At 48.5% G+C, this 18609-nt stretch overlaps 7 protein-coding genes across 7 annotated transcripts; 4 read left to right on the top strand and 3 right to left on the bottom strand.

Moving 5' to 3' along the window:
* Nucleotides 1-870: 870 nt before the first annotated feature.
* On the top strand, nucleotides 871-2622 carry N7457_005814 (flavin monoamine oxidase family protein; the record flags this gene model as incomplete). Its single annotated transcript, XM_057176858.1, has 1 exon — nucleotides 871-2622. The coding sequence occupies one exon, from the start codon at nucleotides 871-873 to the stop codon at nucleotides 2620-2622; it is 1752 nt and encodes a 583-aa protein (XP_057031160.1).
* Nucleotides 2623-4655: 2033 nt separating this feature from the next.
* Nucleotides 4656-6473, top strand: N7457_005813 (cytochrome P450; the record flags this gene model as incomplete). The annotated part of the gene is made up of 7 exons (XM_057176857.1): nucleotides 4656-4722; nucleotides 4779-4911; nucleotides 4968-5159; nucleotides 5224-5375; nucleotides 5438-5685; nucleotides 5737-6008; nucleotides 6077-6473. The coding sequence occupies 7 exons, from the start codon at nucleotides 4656-4658 to the stop codon at nucleotides 6471-6473; spliced, it is 1461 nt and encodes a 486-aa protein (XP_057031159.1).
* Nucleotides 6474-7908: 1435 nt separating this feature from the next.
* Nucleotides 7909-9661, top strand: N7457_005812 (uncharacterized protein; the record flags this gene model as incomplete). The annotated part of the gene is made up of 3 exons (XM_057176856.1): nucleotides 7909-8189; nucleotides 8263-8790; nucleotides 8854-9661. 3 exons carry the CDS (start codon nucleotides 7909-7911, stop codon nucleotides 9659-9661), a joined length of 1617 nt encoding a protein of 538 aa, XP_057031158.1.
* A 427-nt stretch (nucleotides 9662-10088) lies between these two features.
* On the top strand, nucleotides 10089-11611 carry N7457_005811 (glycosyltransferase family 1 protein; the record flags this gene model as incomplete). Its single annotated transcript, XM_057176855.1, has 3 exons — nucleotides 10089-10618; nucleotides 10673-11290; nucleotides 11347-11611. 3 exons carry the CDS (start codon nucleotides 10089-10091, stop codon nucleotides 11609-11611), a joined length of 1413 nt encoding a protein of 470 aa, XP_057031157.1.
* A 263-nt stretch (nucleotides 11612-11874) lies between these two features.
* N7457_005810 (uncharacterized protein) lies at nucleotides 11875-12299 on the bottom strand (the record flags this gene model as incomplete). The annotated part of the gene is made up of 2 exons (XM_057176854.1): nucleotides 11875-12123; nucleotides 12252-12299. 2 exons carry the CDS (start codon nucleotides 12297-12299, stop codon nucleotides 11875-11877), a joined length of 297 nt encoding a protein of 98 aa, XP_057031156.1.
* Nucleotides 12300-12647: 348 nt separating this feature from the next.
* Nucleotides 12648-13755, bottom strand: N7457_005809 (fumarylacetoacetate hydrolase family protein; the record flags this gene model as incomplete). The annotated part of the gene is made up of 3 exons (XM_057176853.1): nucleotides 12648-13075; nucleotides 13211-13422; nucleotides 13532-13755. The coding sequence occupies 3 exons, from the start codon at nucleotides 13753-13755 to the stop codon at nucleotides 12648-12650; spliced, it is 864 nt and encodes a 287-aa protein (XP_057031155.1).
* Nucleotides 13756-16682: 2927 nt separating this feature from the next.
* tif1 (putative eukaryotic translation initiation factor 4) lies at nucleotides 16683-18232 on the bottom strand (the record flags this gene model as incomplete). The annotated part of the gene is made up of 5 exons (XM_057176852.1): nucleotides 16683-17336; nucleotides 17392-17750; nucleotides 17811-17879; nucleotides 17944-18018; nucleotides 18199-18232. 5 exons carry the CDS (start codon nucleotides 18230-18232, stop codon nucleotides 16683-16685), a joined length of 1191 nt encoding a protein of 396 aa, XP_057031154.1.
* Nucleotides 18233-18609: the final 377 nt, after the last annotated feature.

The following is an 18609-nucleotide window of genomic DNA, read 5'->3' as shown; positions in this document are numbered from 1 at the left end:
ACCATATTAGATGTATTACGTGTGCTTATATTCAAGGTCGTTCCATAGCAAATCAGGGCGAGAGGGATACTTATCGCTGTATACAATTTACGTGTATAGAGTTTCCAACAGAGGGGACCACTTTGTTGAGTCGGTCTCACTTCCTTACTTGGCAGCCGTTTGCTTCCAGGTTCTTTAAGACTCGCTCCTAGTGCATTGGGGCCAGTAAACTTGATCTACAATCGAAATCGGTGTACTCCGTACAGCAAGTTTATATGGTACTTTTGCAACCACCCTCTCTATAAATGCACAACAACGATCTACCATCCTCATTGGCCCGTGAAAAAAAAAATTTAAAGCATTTAGAAACCGGAGTCCCGAGGCCCTGTAAACCGCGTAGTAACATTCACACATCATACCATGTCTCAATCCTCTCAGCATTTAGCTTCATGCAACCTAGCCCTCCAACCGGTTCCATTTTCGTATTCAGTCTGGGCATGCCGCTTGCTTATGCTCATCCCGCCGTCCCGCCCACAGGATTCCAGGTATGCACGCAATCGAACTCGGCAGTTTTCTCACCATGCGAGATTATCCGTAGCATTATTGTTACTTTTTCCCCTGCGTATTTACCCCTCTCGCGCAAGGGGCGTTATGCTGATCATATCACCGGGATTGGTTGACGGGAAGTTGGAACTAGTGTGGCGGTACGCTGAGTGTATGTGTGGATTGCAACAAGTACAGAATATTGGAAATTGATGACAACAGGAAGATTAGCTAGTCCAGTCAAGTTCATCAATTTTTGACATACATCAGAGTGACATTTTACATATAATTTCCTCCTACGGCGTAGCTCGGTCAAAAAAGTCTCATTTTCCCTTTTTGGACGGCATCATGCAGCTTCAGCTTCCATACCGTGATTTGTTCGCAAGTCCATCATTGCGAGTGTCTTTGTATCAGGATGACCTGGATCATCCGGGCGTCCACTCATTAGACTGTCCCAATTGTCCCTGTCCAGGATGTGCAACGTGCGTCGCTGGTAGTCGGGTCGTGACCACGGCCGAGAAGATTGCCCCTTCGCTTCGCATTAGCCACCAGGAGGAAAGGCACTCAGACCCTCCCTTGGACAGGAACACCAAAGTATGCATTATTGGAGCCGGCATTGCAGGCCTCTATATTGCACTGATCCTACAAGACCTTGGAATTCCCAATCTTTCTTGGGATATCCTCGAGGCCAATCGGGAGCGCATTGGTGGCCGTATCTATACTCATCGCTTCTCCGATGCCCCCAATGACTACTATGATGTGGGAGCTATGCGGTATCCAGATATCCCCATCATGTCCAGGGTATTTGATCTTTTTCGTCGAATGGAAGTACCACTGAAGGAGTACCATATGCGTGAGATTAAAACGAACAAGGGTGATGTTGGTAGCTCCAAAGGGGAGTGTCCATCCACCACGCTGCTCAACCAAGCATTTGGCCCATATAAGAAAATCATGCAACGGAACTTTGTGCATGGATTCCAGCTCCTGATGCAAACTGATGCAATGAGTACACGTGAATATCTTCGAGTCAACCACAAGTCCGATTTGATGGCTGTTCAAACTGCCGAGAGTCTCACCACTGGGACTGGCGCATTTGATCAAGCTTTTTCGGAGAGTGTTATGGACTCGTTCGACTTTGAGGGACTCACGGAGTCTGAGCAGTGCCTGACGGGAGTAAAATGGTATTCAGTGGCCGGCGGCTCGTCCGTGGTGATTGACCGCATGTGTCAGCAAATAAAGAGTAGCAGCACTGTTGAGACCGGAAAGCAAGTTCGTCGTATCGCTGTCGATTGCAGCGGCGATCTTTCCGTGTCATGTAAGGGCGAGGCAGAGGCACGGGATGGATATGCGACGGTATTCAGCACTGTCCCATTGGGCTGTCTACAGCGAATCGACACCGGGTCACTACATCTTGACCCAATTCAAAAAGAGGCAATTCGGTGTCTGCGATATGATGATTCAACCAAGGTGGGCATCAAATTTGCCTATCCATGGTGGATTGTAGACTGTGGGATGCGAGGGGGTGGGAGTGCAACAACCACACTCCCTTCAAGGAAATGTGTCTACCCGTCACATATCTCCGCGGAGGACTGGGACAAGCCGGCTGTATTACTGGCTTCATACACCTGGGGCCAGGATGCTTCTCGCATGGGAGCATTGATCGGGCCATCATCTACTGCCAGCTCCGATGATGGCGAGGATGGCGGTGATGATTTGTTGGATCTCGTTCTTCACGACCTTGCTGAGCAGCATCAACAACATGGAATCACTTATGAAAAATTGCGAGCATTATACCGAGATCACCATGCCTTCTGCTGGGGTAACTCGCGCTTCTCCTCAGGAGGATTCGCACTCTTTGCCCCCGGGCAATTCACCAATCTCTACCCCTCATTATCACTCCCAGCAGCCGATGGCAAGTTCCATATTGTAGGAGAGGCGGCTAGTATTCATCACGGGTGGGTTGTGGGATCTTTGAATAGTGCATATGTTGCGGTCTATCGATTTTTGCGTCGGTACGGACAACATCGGGCTATCCGCAAGCTGGAGAAAAACTGGGGAAATGTGCATGAGCTTGACCTTGCGGGCGTTTCTTGTTTTTAGAAGCTGGTTTCAAGGCACTGAAATCGCCACCTTGACTTCGTGATTTTCATCACGAAACACAGTCTGGTAGAAAAGCTTAGGATGCGGCTGTCACGCCTAGGTAGAGTGGGCTAGAACGTAGAGAATTCATTCATTCTTTTCATTTCTACCACTGGTAGTGACGGCGACGCACATCGCTATGATTAGGAAAGAAATATGGAGTACACCAAGGGGATTATGGACGTCAAGAGGTGTCATTTTCCGCGTCGGTCCCTCTTAGTGAATCTGTCCTCCATAGTTCTCAAACGCTGGTGGGCATTCTGAAGGAGAATGTAGCCCGAACACAACAAATAATATCAAAAATAATTGATATAGCATATTGGTGATGAGGCGATTGACCACAGCCAAGTAGACAGTTGTGAAGCGATTCACTCTGCCCATAGGTACACGGACCCAATTCATTCAATTTCGGATAATACATGTTTTTTTCTATCGGGTTACACTGCTTGTTGAATCAATCAATCTTGCACATGCCCAGAACGAAGCATTGTCACGCGACGATAGCCAACCGTCTTAGCAAGAATCGACCGCGCGTTGGGGGCTGCATATGTACCCCGTCGCAAGTAATACCTGAGGTTCGAAGGCACGGTCTCCAAGTGCCATTCAGTATTAACGGCCCGAGTTTGAGCAACCAAACGCAGCGCTGTGATAATTTTAGATCCAAGGCTTCGGGTGCCTTTTGCGTCGCGCGTGATATCAGCGGAGATCCTTTCGTGTGGTGATAGACAGGGCAGTAGGCACCACGTTCTGAATCAAGTAGAAACACGCAAACTCGGCTACGTCTGCGCCCTTAGATGTCCTCCGTATCCAGCCCATACATCATAACGTCCACTCGAAGGCTGGGTGAGCGAGCTGTCGGCGCGAGCCTTGCGAGAGGTCTTAGCTTGAGATGACAGGGGATCTTTTGGCCCCCAGGGGGTACCAGTACTTGGTCGCTCTATTGGCCGCTGACGAACGCGAATGGTCCAATTGAACAAGCATATAAATATCTCCGTAATCTCGGATACTCAGCCAGGTCAAAGCACTTCGGTCACATTGTTTCGAATGACGCAGGAGTCAGCGAGGGGTGGTCTCAGGGCCACAGTTTTGGCCGACGCTATGCTCTCTATCAAGTGCAATCGATATAAATAGATTCATGTATAGGTAGGTCAATTATGAAGGTAGGGAATGTTATGCAAAAGCCCAAGAGATATGACGAGCCACGTACTCCGTAGAAGCGAGCATGTCGGCAGAAAGGGGCGGTGGTGGCATGAGTGGACGTTGCAAAGACAAAGCAAAGACACCGCGGTGACATGCTCGCAAATGACATTCTAACAGCAACATCAAGTTCGGGAGACGCGTATATACCGACTCCTGTGATTTCCTGCACACATTTATTTCCAGAATGAAACAATCTGTCCCTCGAATCTCGCCCTTTACGGAAGGCAATCTACAATGCAATTGTTGGGTGCTGGGACCTTGTTCTGACACTCCCCAGATCCTTTTTGGTCTGTTCGTGACTTATCCTGGTCAGGATTTGAAATCAGCGATTCTAAAACATGACAAAATCTTCAAACGAAACCTCGCGGATGGGCCTCATACTCGGGATATATATTGCACTTGATTCGTATGCCTTTCGATGGTGGCGTTCTGGGCCGCTGCGGCTGGGAAAGTGACACATGCAGGAAACGTTGGATCTCCAGGGCCAATAAACGAGATCCAGCATAGCATTTCTCTACCTGAGTATAATTATCTCGACTGGGCAGTGCAATCAACCGATACATGGCAATAGATGCGACATCAAATAAGACAGTAATAACTCGCAATCCATTCTTCGTAGCACTTTCTTCATCCACTCCCCATCGTACCTGTTATACACCACAATGCCATTCACTGTACTTCTAAGTGTGGCTCTAGGGGTCCTTGGACTCTATATAACAAAGGTGGTATTGACTCGCCAAAGGCGCCCTGGCCCACTACCCCCGGGCCCAAAACCTAAGCCTTTAATTGGCAACATGCTTGATTTACCGCCGCCAACTACCCCAGATTGGATTCATTGGCTGAAGCATAAGGAGACTTACGGTTTGAATTCACGAAGATTCTAGTTCAGTGATTCAACTGACGTCTTGAGTTGTTAGGGCCGGTTAGCTCGGTCACAGTGATGGGACAGACCATTGTCATCCTGAACGATGTAGACTCAGCGATGGAACTGCTAGGAAAGCGATCAACGATATACTCCTCGAGGGCAAACCTTGTGTTTCCATGTGAATTGTCAGCGTTCAACGCCGATATACAAAGAGATACCCACACTAACAACGCATCATCAGGGTCGGATGGGACCGTACGCTAGTAATGCAAAAGTATTCCCCTCACTTCCGCTCTTCTCGCAAGGCTATTCACCAATTTGTTGGAACCGTCCCGGCCGCGGCCCAGTTTCATTCGTTGCAAGAAATAGAAGCCCATCGCTTCCTATTACGGGTCCTCCAAGATCAGTCAAGGCTCGCAGAACATATTCAAACGTGAGCAAAGCACCCGGTTATAGTTGAATCATATAGCAAGACTAATATCATGAAATTCTTACAGCGAGTCTGGAGCGATCCTTCTAAAGATGGCATACGGTTATACCATTGAGCCGCATAAGCGAGATCCGTTGGTGCGTGGTGCGAACCTGGCCCTTGATCATTTTGCTGAATCTACCGCACCTGGTTCGCGACTGGTTAATATCATTCCATCTCGTATGTCAACATTCCACGCTAAGATAGGATGCTTTCAAAAAGTCTTCACTGACCAAATCTAGTAAAATACGTGCCGACCTGGCTGCCTGGAGCAGGTTTCAAGCGAACTGCTAAGGTGTGGAGGAAGAACCTCGATGCTGTGGCAGATATACCCTATCTATTTGCCCGCCAGCATATAGAGTCGGATATTCACCAGACATCCTACCTCTCAAAACTCTTGAAAGCTGCGGGATATCCGCCGTATGGCTCGGCAGAGGACAGTGTCGCAAAATGGACTGCTGCATCGCTCTATACTGGAGGCGTTGACACTGTGCGGCTCTTCAAGGTACTTTTTGTTTTGACGTTCACTAACATTCTCTAGAGCGTCTCTGCTATGGAAGTATTCTTCCTTGCAATGACGTTATATCCCGAGGTTCAGCACAAAGCTCAAGATGAGCTTGATCGGGTCTTAGGACCTTGCCAGCTTCCAACATTTGCAGATCGCCCACGATTGCCGTATATCAACGCCATCGTCAAGGAGGTTCTACGTTGGCATCCAGTTGGACCTATGGGCTTCCCACATGCGTCAACCGAGGATGATACCTGGGGCCAATATTTCATTCCAAAAGGTTCATTGGTTATGCCAAATGCCTGGTTAGTTGGACTTCCAATAAAGTGTGAAATTCCCAAAACCGAGCCAAATTTACTGACCATTACGGAAGGGCTATGACGCATGATCCCGCGGTGTATCATGATCCAATGACATTCAAACCGGAGCGCTTCTTGGGTATCGACGGCCGGGAGCCTGAGTTAGATCCTCATACGATTGTCTTTGGGTTTGGTCGTCGAATCTGTCCAGCACGGTTGTTAGCAGATAACACAGTTTATGTGACTGCGGCACGGGCTCTCGCAGTCTTCAATGTCAGAAAGGCTATAGAGGATGGGCGGGAAGTTGATGTTGAGGCAAGATTTGAAGCCAAGACTATCAGCCACCCGATGCCTTGGAAGCTCTATATCGAAACACGCAGCAAGACACACGAAGCTCTGATTCGTTCCGTGGAGCAGAAAACACCATTCGAGCCTAGCAACGCTTCAGACCTACCAAACTTTGAGCTATAATTCCTTGAGGGTTCCTCTCCATGTTTGTTGGGATATCAACGAGTCAAATCTTACCTTCATCTAGAACAAGAAGAACCAACGAATGTTTCTAGATAATCAAACTATATTGGGTTTTAGTAACCTGCGATCTGCTTTTGCTTGTACAGAGTACTCCTTGCAAGATCAGTGTTTACGATCAGTCTCACTGCGGTTTCCAGCGCGATTTGTAAAATAGGGAACAAAGTTGTATAAAAAGCAAACATGAGATAGTCAACTATTTTCCGAGCATACTGTCGATCAAATAGAGAATTAGGGGAACAAAATAAGCGACTCCCGATCAGGGATACTATTAAGGTTAAGGTTCGTAAGGTGTCGATCTCGTCGGGTGAACTGTGCTCTTACCCCAGGCCGTAGACCTAGTTAAATGCATGGGTCGCATCCTCAGCTGCATGGTGAAACAAGACTCTACTACGTCAGTTGTCCAAACATCGCCTCAGATCATATTGAACATTTGCAGATTTGTCTATCCAAGTCACTGCGTGGGTTGGTGTGACCTTGGAGGTGAGATCACCGGTCACTCATGGAAAAGGGCATGGACGGGAATACCTAATGCCAAGGTAGGAAGTACCTCCATTCCACCCCCACATTCACCAATGGCACTTACTTGGCGCCTTGATACCACTACTCCGTACTCTTGGAGTGTTGTGGATATCAAGGACGTCATGAGCGTCATGAACATTAAAGTCGTCTCTCGAGGTCTGGGGATCTTAGTAGATGACACAGCCACCACCCCTGCTTCCATGAGACCTTTTCAGACCTCTCCTTCGACTCCAGGGATCCTTGCACTAACTTCAATTTCAGAATTCGATCCCTAGATCGCTCCGATGTTATGGTAAGGACATAGCTACGTCATACGGAGTATCGACTCCGCATCTAACCTTCAATAAGCAATACCAGATCGTCAGCTGACAGGCTAAGCTCGTCAGGTGAGAACATCTCAGATCAACAAAACCCCCAATAAGATGACCTATAACAATAACCCCAGTGCAACTGCACGATCAGCAGCTCGTGCCACATGGGCCGTGAGGTTGACGATATCCCAATCGATCGCCTTCGTGACTCGGTCTACCCGAAAATATGTAGGCTGGCAAGTGTGACGCATGAAAGGCGGCAATCAGAAGCGAAAAATGCGTTGACAAAAGCCAGATAATGGATCCCCAAACAACACTCGTCCAATCAGACTGTCGCTGCATTTAAGGGGCACCGGAGTGGGCTCACTTGGGGGGCATCACGTGTTGTGATTGGTCGGACACGTCAGCTGTACTCACTTGGCTGCAGGTGCCCTGCACTTGGAGGTCTTTGATTTTGCCTTGTGGTATTTTTTTTCTTCTCTTAGTGTTTGTGATTCCCTTCAGAATGCTCAGAGCGACTGGAGGCCCAAATTCCAGTCTTGAACATGGGTGATACGATTCAAAATGGGAGACTGTATCTTGAGCCCGAGGGTGAATCCTTCAAGGCCCACAATGATCTTCCTTGTCAGATCTCTGAAGATCAGCCACTGCTAGACTATCGGTTCATTCAGCCCGAACCTACACGCGTCGAATCTCCACAAGGAATCGCTATCATATGCTGCACGGTATCGGTGTTGTTCGTTAGCTGCGCACTCAATAGCCTAGTCACGCTCAACATCCCACAACTTTCGTCGGAGTTCGGATTGAAACCTGGAGTCGAATTATGGTACGATGGCTCCTGTTCCGGATTGGGTTCCGGTTCTTGTTACACTGATCAAACTAAGCTCACCACTCAATAGGCCAATGTCGATGTACTATCTCGCCCAAGGCTGCACATTCCTGCTGGCAGGATCTTTAGACGATGTCTTCGGTAGCAGAAAAGTGTTTCTCTTTAGTTGCTTTCTGCAGACCATCTGCTATCTATGTAGCGGACTTGCCAATACTGGGATGCAGCTTATCGCACTCAGAACAGTGTCTGGTGTGGCTTACCCGATGTGTTTCGTTTCTGCAATGAGCATTCACAGCGACGATCTTCCCATTGGCAAGTTACGCAATTTAGCTTTTTTCTGTACGAGTATAAGTCAATATATTGGCTCCGGATTTGGTATACTTCTCAGTGGAGTACTCTCAGAGACTGTGGGTTGGCAATGGGGTTTTCGTGGCGCCGCAGTCTTGAGTCTCTCGGCTCTTCTCTTGTCAATTTGGGCAATTCCCAAACAGTCCGAAAACCCAAAATATGCCACATGGGCAGCAATGGCTGAGGATATTGATTTGGCCGGAACTATGCTCGCCAGTTCATTGATGGCGCTGCTCTTTGCTGCATTGGCGTACGTATCCCCGTGTCATGGTCCGTTTCTTATATTTACCGCAGGCTAATCAACAATCTATAGTGTGATCACGAACAATGTCGCGAACATCGGCAAATCAGGGCTTTTCATTCCAGTTGCTCTGGGATGGATTATACTAGTCGCTTTCCTTTTCTGGCAAGATTGCTGGGAAAGAGACCACACCCTACGCATTCAGAATTCTCTCTGGACAAATAACCATTTCATCTCGATCTGCGTGGCTGTCTTCTTCGTTTACGCATCTTCCCATTCTACCTCGCAACTGATGATCTTCGTATTCCAACGCGCACAAGCACTTTCAATCCTACAATCTTCGTGGCGATACTTGCCAATCCCAATAATTGGGGCACTAAGCAGTATACTCACAGGACGGTTCTTGTCTCGCGTGGAGGCCAGCAAGATTCTTATTATTACAATAGCTCTTTCGGCTCTCGCTCCCTTCTTGATGGCTATCTCAAACCCAGACTGGCCGTACTGGAAATGTGCTATCACCGCTGTGTCACTAAACTCGATTGCATCAAATGCAGTGATTCCAATAGCTGGCCTGATGGTCTCTGGAACATTCTCTGCCGACGTTCAGGCACTTGCGATGGGAGTGCTCTGCACTGTGGCTATGATCGGAGCCTCGGTTGGCATGGCACTCACTGCGTTGATTTCGAACGATTTCATGGCAGATCTACTTCTGACGCCCGATCGGACCACATCTCTACATGAATCCCCAGAAATATGGATGACTGGGTATCGAAGCGCATTTTGGTTCTTGTTCTTGATGAGTTTGACCGGATTGGCTGTTACTCTTAGCTGTTTGCGCAACATTGGATATTTGGGGCGGACATCGGATCTAGGTTATTGATTTGTCCAATCCAAGTGCTCTCTGTTAATTTTAACAATTGGGGGTGTCTGAGGGCCGTGTTTGCTATTCAGGCGGGAGTAAGTATTTCACTGATCGTGAGGGCACACAAGCCACCTGCAGTCTGCTAAGTTTTAAGGACACGATTCAGGCTCCGTTTTTTAAGAGAGGTTAAACTTGAATATTAACAATAGTAGAGCTAGACTGCTTCCATATCGAAATGATATGAATGAATGGAATCCATTACTACCACTGATTCTCCGCTGTGCTTATCTCTGAGTAACCATACATCGGCTAGTATTCGTAGAATGCGACAGCACACTCTCATGAGGTGGGATACTGTACGTCCAGACACTTAATAAATACTGTGAACAGATTGATCGATTCTACATTCTCATTTGCTAAAGGCTGAGTAAATACGGAAAACACCATGTCAGCTCCAAAACAAGCTATTCTGTTCCTGACATGCTCCGAGCATGGCCAGTCCAACGTCGCACTTGCAGTGGCAGAAGAGTTCTTACACCGCGGGGAGTTCGAAGTCCATGTCGCTTCATTCAGAGAATTATGCGCTCGCGTACAAGCAATTAACGACCAGGCTGATCACGACCAAGTTATTCACTTCCACACTATCACCGGCCCGTGCATGTCTGAGGTAGTGGCTCGGACAACAACCGATGTATGTCACCCGCCGGGACTGGCAGGCACGCGCGAAGGATGTAATAAGATCAATCTCTCTGTTCTGGGATGGAAGCCCGAGGAGTATATACGGTCATTTCGGAGCTGTGTGGAGATTCTGAGGGATGTCCAGCCCGTCGTCGTGGTTGCGGATCCGCTGTTACATTTTGGTTTAGATGCAGCTCGCAGCATCGACATGCGAATCGTGATTTTGTGGCCTGTACCATTAAAGGATGTTGTGATAACTGTCCAGCCAAGGTTCGCTATTCTTTGGAAATATCCGCTGTGAGTACTTATCACAATGGGATTAGAAGAAGATATCGCTGATTTTGATACCAGCACGGGATCCGGGTACACCTTTCCCCTTCCATGGCATCTGATTCCTGCGAATATATACATGGTCGCTTGCTTTGCATTCTATGTCTGGTTGGGCAATCCCATGCGTCAATTGCTGGATATTCGAAAGAAGGCAGGAATCAGCACCACATTCCCTCATTTGTCACCGTACTGCGAGAACCATCTGCACCTCACGCCTTCATTTCCAGAGATGGATTTCCCGTTATACATTCCTGATAATGTGGTAAGCTGTGGGCCAATTCTTCGACGATCCTTGTCGCTCGCAGAGAGCGATGCAGAACTGGGTTCATGGTTGAAAGAGCCAACGATTTTGATATGTCTTGGTTCACATGTTCAAGCTCCAGAGGATGATACCGTACGGATGGCGACGGCGATTCAAGCTGTTTTGCGGGAGTTCCCCAGCATACAGTTTCTATGGAAGCTCCAATATAGTTGGGAAACTTCGCCCAGGATCAAGGGTGTTCTCGAATATCTGGTCGATTCCACGCAAGTGAGGATCGTCCAGTGGATCCAGCCAGAGATCATTTCACTTTTGGAAGACGGAAACATCGTTGCATATGTCCACCACGGAGGAGCCAACTCATTCTTCGAGGCGTGCAAGTGAGTTTGCTACTTCAAATTGTGGATTCGCGGCTAAGGTGCTGATTCCCTCGCAGAGGTGGTATTCCGCAGGTCATTCTGCCGCAGTGGTTCGATACGTATGATTGCCCGGCGAGGGTAGAGTGGCTGGGGATCGGTTTACATGGAAGCAGGACCATGGCACCGAAAATAAACGGTACTGAATTGTCTTCGGCTTTGATACACGTGTTGAAAGACAAAGGGATCCAGGCACGGGCCAGGGCAATTAGGGACCTATGCAAGACGACAGAAGGACGCTCATTTGCTCATGACCAGATCGTACAGTATGCGAAGAAAGATTGATGAGTTTTTGTAGATGACTTGGTTGATTTATGGATCTCCTCGGTCCGGTTCCAATGCTCATTGAGGATGCCAGGGATTCGAGAAAATCCGACAAAGACCGAATCAACAAATAATATGACAAATTTGGACCAAACATGTCCACCAAACAAAATGCACCCAATAATACAAATCTTGCTAAACGGGAGCTGTATTAAGAACCTTTCATGGTCAGCGCTCCACGCCCATATCGCTACATAGTCCGGTCAAGTCGTCAAACGCAGTGGTCACACAGTCGACAACTCTCTCAAAATGCGCCGGACATCCCGCCGAGCTTGACTCAACTCCTCGTCAACAGTGCCACTGGCATGTCGCGCTTTGACCTCATAGTGTAGCTCCACGAGTTCCTTTGCACGACGAAGATCGGTATTGTCCTCTGCTGGGCTCTTATCTGCCGATGCGCTACCAGACTCGGTAGATTCTGGGCCTGCGATATTTTTGTGAACATTCACTAGTGCCAAAGCCTCGTTGTGTCCCTTATTCCTGTTGTCAGCAATGCCATATTATTTGGTGGAATTTCGGCTTGTTCAAAGACGCGGTTTGGACGCGTTTATCACGCAATGCGCCCCGTTGAGAGGAAGCGACAGGAAGTGATAGCACTTACGCAAACTCGGAGGGAAGTGATATCTGAGAGAATCTCTGCGATCTGCATGTTTGTTGATTGGTCTACCTCCTAGGTAGTGATGTTGGCTTTAAGTTAGGAGGCCTGTTCCGGTTGCTCAAAGACAAACGTCACATGTCTTGGCAGGCGCAGGAACCTGCACAGGTGGTATCTTGAGTATCGCGCCGATATCTTTCAAATTCATGTAGAAAGTCTTGTATTTAAATCTGTCGACATAGTCTATTCAACCGGCCCCGGGGTTTATTCTACCCCAAACGAGGTATTCTATGTGTTCGCTCGGCATCGCCAAATCGCCACCCAGGAACCAGTTAAAGATAACATCCCCATATATACTTCGGGTCTCTCTGAATCATTTTATATAGCCAACGAAGATCAAATCTAAGTCTCCTTGAACTCATATCGACCCTCCCGATCCTGCACCTCAACCTCAATTTGTCCCTCCTCGATCTCCTTGCCGTTAACCTCAATCGATGCCCTCATAATATCACCCGCCTTGACCTGTCCAACACCCTTGGGTGTGCCAGTAAGGACAATATCACCCTTCTCAAGGGTCATCACGCGCGAGATCTGTGCCAGCTGCTGGGGAATGCGGTACAGCATCAAGCTTGTCGAGTCTGCCTGGCGCTCAGTCTGGCCAACGCTGAGGCGCAGGAATGCGTCGTGCGGGTTGGGGATGCGCGACTTGGGAATCTCCTGCGAGATAGGGCAGAAGGTGTCAAAGCCCTTGGCGATGGACCAGGGAAGACCCTTCTTCTTGGCCTCGTCTTGTACGTTGCGGGCGGTCATATCGATGGCGAGGATATAGCCTATAAAACCGCGCAATGGGTTTGATTAGCGACATGCTGATCCGAGACCATATGCTTGGGATTTTCGCGCGCGGCACTTCGGGTCCACCGCCGTGGTAGACAGCATTCAGGTCCGGACTACATGGCTGTACTCACTCTGAATAGCGTCCAATGCGCCCTGCTCATCATTCGGATCGAGATCGCGCACGGTCTTGCCAATTACCAGACCCAACTCGACTTCATAGTGCAAGCTGACGCCCTTGGGACGCAGAACGGGCCCTGCGCCGGGAAGGAGGATGGAAGATACGGGCTTGAGGAAGAAGAATGGCTGCTTGGGGGTGGCATTGTTGAGTTCGGTAATGTGATCGCTATATCAATCCAGGCTTGTTAGCGACTGTGAGAGAACGAAGTGACGCCGCTGTCGGAAACCCCCGAGGGAAACGGAACGCGGGGAGAAGGGGAGACAAGGAGACTCACGCATAGTTACGGCCGATACACATAATCTTGCGGCAATTGGCACGGATGGAAGCCATTTTGAGAAAAATTGAAGCTATACAGTTAGCGAGGAAGAGAAATTGAGGATCGAAGTCGTGGGGGATATGGAAATCGGAGGTTCGGGTGTTCTCCGAAAGCGCGATGCGGAGAACTGAAAGGGCGGGTTTCTGCGCCGAGCCGCTTGTATGTTTATCCACTCTCTCCATGCGATACTGACATGCTGTTCCAGAATCAAGAATACAATTCAAATGCTGTTGTTTATTATTGTACTCCGCATGGCCGTGTAAATATTGGTGGTTATCCTTTAAAACATTACTTAATATGATATCAATATTTATCCCAATGTATATATTAGCACCCAACATATACCATGGCCGAAGTGGATATCTTATACTCCAGATTCAGACCTGGCCATCACCAAAATGATTATATCATGATAATCTACTCTTCAGGTCCCAGTTCTAACCCATTAAGCCTTACATTAAGCCCCCAGGTACTCATATTTCCCGTATAAACCTATTCATAGCTACATATAGGTGTCGGTTCATTTGTCCGAAGATCGGAGGCACTTCCGAACGACCAAACCGACAGCTACTAAACAAGACAAGAAAGTATATATTCTATACTGTAATGGCAAATTAATTAAGATATAGCGACGTGGTTCGAGATTCACGCAGACACTAGGGAATAGTAGACCCTGTCCGTATGACAAAGGAGGTGGATGGCATTCTTGGTACATGTAGGCATGGATATGCCTTTTATTGTTCTGCGATCAATCACCAAATTCTGCTTTCTACTTCACTTTGGGTGGTAGAGTGGATATTGTATAAGACAGTGATGGGAATTACCATCCCTATATACTTGAACTACGTGCTATTTGACTGCTAATTATCAAACCTCCACATTACCTATACCTTACCATCATCCAATCCACCCCTCCTTATATACATCCATATGTACTCACCAACATGGGTCCTTGTTCACTTCACCCAAAACACCCGGATGATTTCCGTGCCATGAGTCTATGTTTGAAATATCCACAAGGAATACATCGAGTCTGATATCTTGCGGAAGAGGGCATGCACTTCGAATATGTCCATCATTCACCAAGGCCAGGCCAAACTTGGACTCGGCAGGAGAATGCAAAGAGCTCGTGCACATTTGCGGGTTTCTTTGAAACCCACCTTTTTAACCGACCAAGTGAGGTGAAGTTAGAAAAACATTTTCCGCGTTATCGACGAACAACACGGATGAAAGCCAAAGCCCTTCATATGCCCTTCTAAGGTTGGGCGCCACCTGCTGCCTATTTTCCTCACACCCCTGATTTCGACTCTCATGTCATTCCGCTTCCACTCCGCCGGCTAATAATAACGCTGATCAGGGTTGTAACGATGGTGACCTTACCAGTGTGGCGACAAGGAGACACTGAAAGCCATCACGGCCACGCCACTGTCCGATGTGGAGATTGCCTCGAATGGGTTGAAGCGATTGCATGTCCGTGCACAAGCAGGTCAACCCCCGTCTTTACTTTACAGCGGGCGCGGAATATCATGGGGGATTTTCATCAGCTCTACAATGGGAGAGTATCTACCGCAACAAACTAAAATGCTTACAAATATGAAATTTCGATTGCATGACTTGCTGGAGCTTGCGGGCTCTAGATCCATGATTGAAGGAGGAGTGGATTGAAGGAGGAGTGGGACATCCGCAACATAGAGCTTCACGGCTTTCTCGCGTGGTTCGGTCTAGGATACTGGGCGACGAGGATGATATCGGAGATTACAGGCTGCCGCGGGCAGTCACTGGACAAAAGCAGATATCGAAGGCTTGTCGAATGTGACCAGCGATGGTGAGATTGATAGGTTCTGGACCAACCTCGAAATGGCGTGGAAAGATTTGTCTCTGGATAACTGATGCGTCTGCATCACTCAATCTGCCCACATCTCGCCGAGACTCTTCACAAACTACCCATATGTAGGTGGTACCCGGGCAGTGACAGAAGTAGGATTCATACCGAGGATTTTGAAAGTTTTCATTTGATTTCGCGCGGACAAGGATCAGAGATTCTGGCTGAGCCTGTCAAATCGCTCAACTACCGTCCATGGTGATGTCCAATCAGGATGATCTGTTTCGTCGCTGAAGGGGTTGGAAAAGCTCAACAGCTTCAGAATTGAGACACTTTGGAGTGGGGGAAAGGCATTCACCGCTGAAGCATTCCAATGCAAGCGGTAACATATGTTATTAACATACCAAAAGTACTTGTTATGTCCGGACAAATCATTGGTGGCAGCATGCAGCCTTGGTTATTGTATAGAAAAAGTAGCCAAGGAGTAGCACATGTACATGAGAGTGAAAAAGATGGGATGCAAAAATGAGGATCTATACCATGTAACCTGTGAGGTAGTGGACTGACAGTTCGGTCCGATAAGCGATGCTGACCGTCTAGGGGTTCCTAGGCTGTTCTAACATTGAGTTTCGTTCATGTTGTCAACTAGTAGTTGAGTTCTAATGTCTTGACCCTTGAAGCGCTGCTGGCTCAACGTCGGAAGTTCCCCAAGTCGATGTAGATGTATGTGGCCCAGGGCCCCCATTCAGAGAAATGCCACGATCAAATGTAGTTGATGGCAACATACAAGTCCGAGGGATACGTCAGATAAGTACTTCGGAGATGATTCCATATCCAAGCAACGTACGAAGCCTACATCTACCTAGTGAACAGCCCCGGGAGATACGTGTTTTAAGATGATCAAGGACGACGCCTTGAGGAACAAGTCACATTTTGGCCCAGTCTATTGATTAAGTACGATAAAAGGCAGCATCCTTAACCAACAAGAGCGAGCTAGATACAGACGAGGGGGAAAACGGAGGAAAATGCATAAAAAAAATAAGATAAAACAGAGTAGCAAGAAACGCAGACATGTCTCATCTCCGTTGGTGCAAGACATAGGAACCATAGCACGGGCCAGGAAAATGACTGGAGCGTCGACTGATCGATTCAACGAGGTGTCGACTCAATATGCGGGGCATAGCCCCAGTCATTTACCTAGCCCAGTGCAGGTGGAAACGCAGAAAGCCACTTTTAACGCAGATTCTGCGATCATAAACCGCATCAGGACGTCAAGAGTTAGGGAGTTTAGATGAGGTCAGCCACGTTCATGGGCATCTCCTCAACCTGGGTGGAGTAGAACTGCTCGATCTCGCGGAGCATGCGAACATCATCAGCGGTGACGAAGTTGATGGCAACACCCTTACGACCGAAACGACCACCACGACCGATACGGTGAATGTAGTTCTCACGGTTGGCGGGGAGATCGTAGTTGATGACCAGGGAAACCTGCTGGACATCGATACCACGGGCCAACAGATCGGTGGCGATCAGGACACGGGAAGAACCGGAACGGAACTCCTTCATAATCACATCACGCTGACCCTGCTCCATATCACCGTGCATGGCGGAGACAGTGAAATCACGGGCAGTGAGCTTGTCGGTGAGCCAGTCGACCTTTCGGCGGGTGTTGCAGAAAATGACGGCCTGGGTAATGGTAACGGTCTCGTAGAGATCGGAAAGGGTGTCGAGCTTCCACTCCTCCTTCTCAACAGCGATGTAGAACTGCTTAATACCCTCAAGGGTAAGTTCCTGCTTCTTGACAAGGATACGGACGGGGTCGCGCATGAACTTGGTGGTGACCTCGAGGACGTCCTGGGGCATGGTAGCGGAAAGGAGGGTGACCTGGGTGGACTGGGGGAGGAGCTGGAAGATGTCGTAGATCTGCTCGGTGAAACCACGCTGAAAAGACAAGTTAGAACCGGTCGCACCACGAAAGGCAGTTATAATAACTTACGGACAGCATCTCATCAGCCTCATCGAGAATGAAGAGCTTCATGGCGGTGGTGGAGAGGACACGGCGCTGGATCATGTCGTGGACACGGCCGGGGGTACCGACAACGACCTGGGGACCGGCGCGGAGAGCGTTCATATCCTCACGGACGTTGGTACCACCGATACAGGCGTGGCAGTCAAGGGACATGAAGTCACCGATGGCAACAACGACCTTCTGGATCTGCTGAGCCAACTCACGGGTGGGAGCAAGGATAAGGGCCTGGCAAGCCTTGACCTCGGGGTCGATCTTCTGCAGAGCAGAGATAGAGAAGGTAGCGGTCTTACCGGTACCGGACTGAGCCTGGGCGATAACATCGTTGCCTGACCTCACACGTTAGGCGCAAATTTTTTCAAATAATATCAGAATGCAACAAAACCTACCCTTGATGATGGGCATGATGGCGCGCTGCTGGATAGCAGAGGGGCGCTCGAAACCGTAGGCGTAGACACCTGAAATCCCACAGTTAGTATTTTCCCCCACGAACCCCACTAGATAAGACAAAGGGTCACATACCGCGAAGCAGCTCGGGCTTCAGGTCCATAGCATCGAATGAGTCGGTAACCTCATCGTAGTTAGACTCGATCTGCCCTATTTCCCACAAAAAGGTGACGTTAGCTGGTGTAATTTTTGTGTTTTGCCTCCCCTATCTCCCCGCCACCCGACCAGTATTATGTTGCAATCGCATTTTGAAGAGCGACAGCAGAATAACGATCAAGTGACGGCGAAGTAACGGCTAAGTGACGGAGAACGGGGATTCGATAAACATACCCTCGGCGAGATCCTCAAGACCCTTGTCAGCCATGTTTGCGGTTTTGATAGGAGGGATCACAGGCGTTGGCTGTGATCGAGTGGTGGGGTTGTTTTAGCGAACGGTGGGGGTTCGCTGCGTGGGAGAGTGGTCTTCTAGTACCGCAGACTCTTATTTAAAGAGTCTATTACAGGAACTAGGGAAGGTTGAAAAATATGGTTGAATGTGAAATTCACAAATGGGGTGGGAAGAGGAAGAGAAGAAAAGGGAAAAAATCAAATGCCACACTGCGGTGCCATTTGCTACGCTTTTTTTTTTTTCGGGGCACTATCTCACCGCTTTCCACGTTGGGCGCCACCGACCCCAAGCGAGTTTAGAGTGGGCGAGATGAACCCAGAACATCTTTATGTTGACTATATTTAATCCTTTGG

Source organism: Penicillium paradoxum (genome assembly GCF_028828445.1).
Source record: "Penicillium paradoxum strain IBT 22861 chromosome Unknown utg000005l_segment0_segment0, whole genome shotgun sequence".
NCBI lineage: Eukaryota > Fungi > Ascomycota > Eurotiomycetes > Eurotiales > Aspergillaceae > Penicillium > Penicillium paradoxum.
The sequence above is the reverse complement of the archived record's forward strand: the minus strand, read 5'-3'. Positions and strand labels throughout refer to the sequence as shown.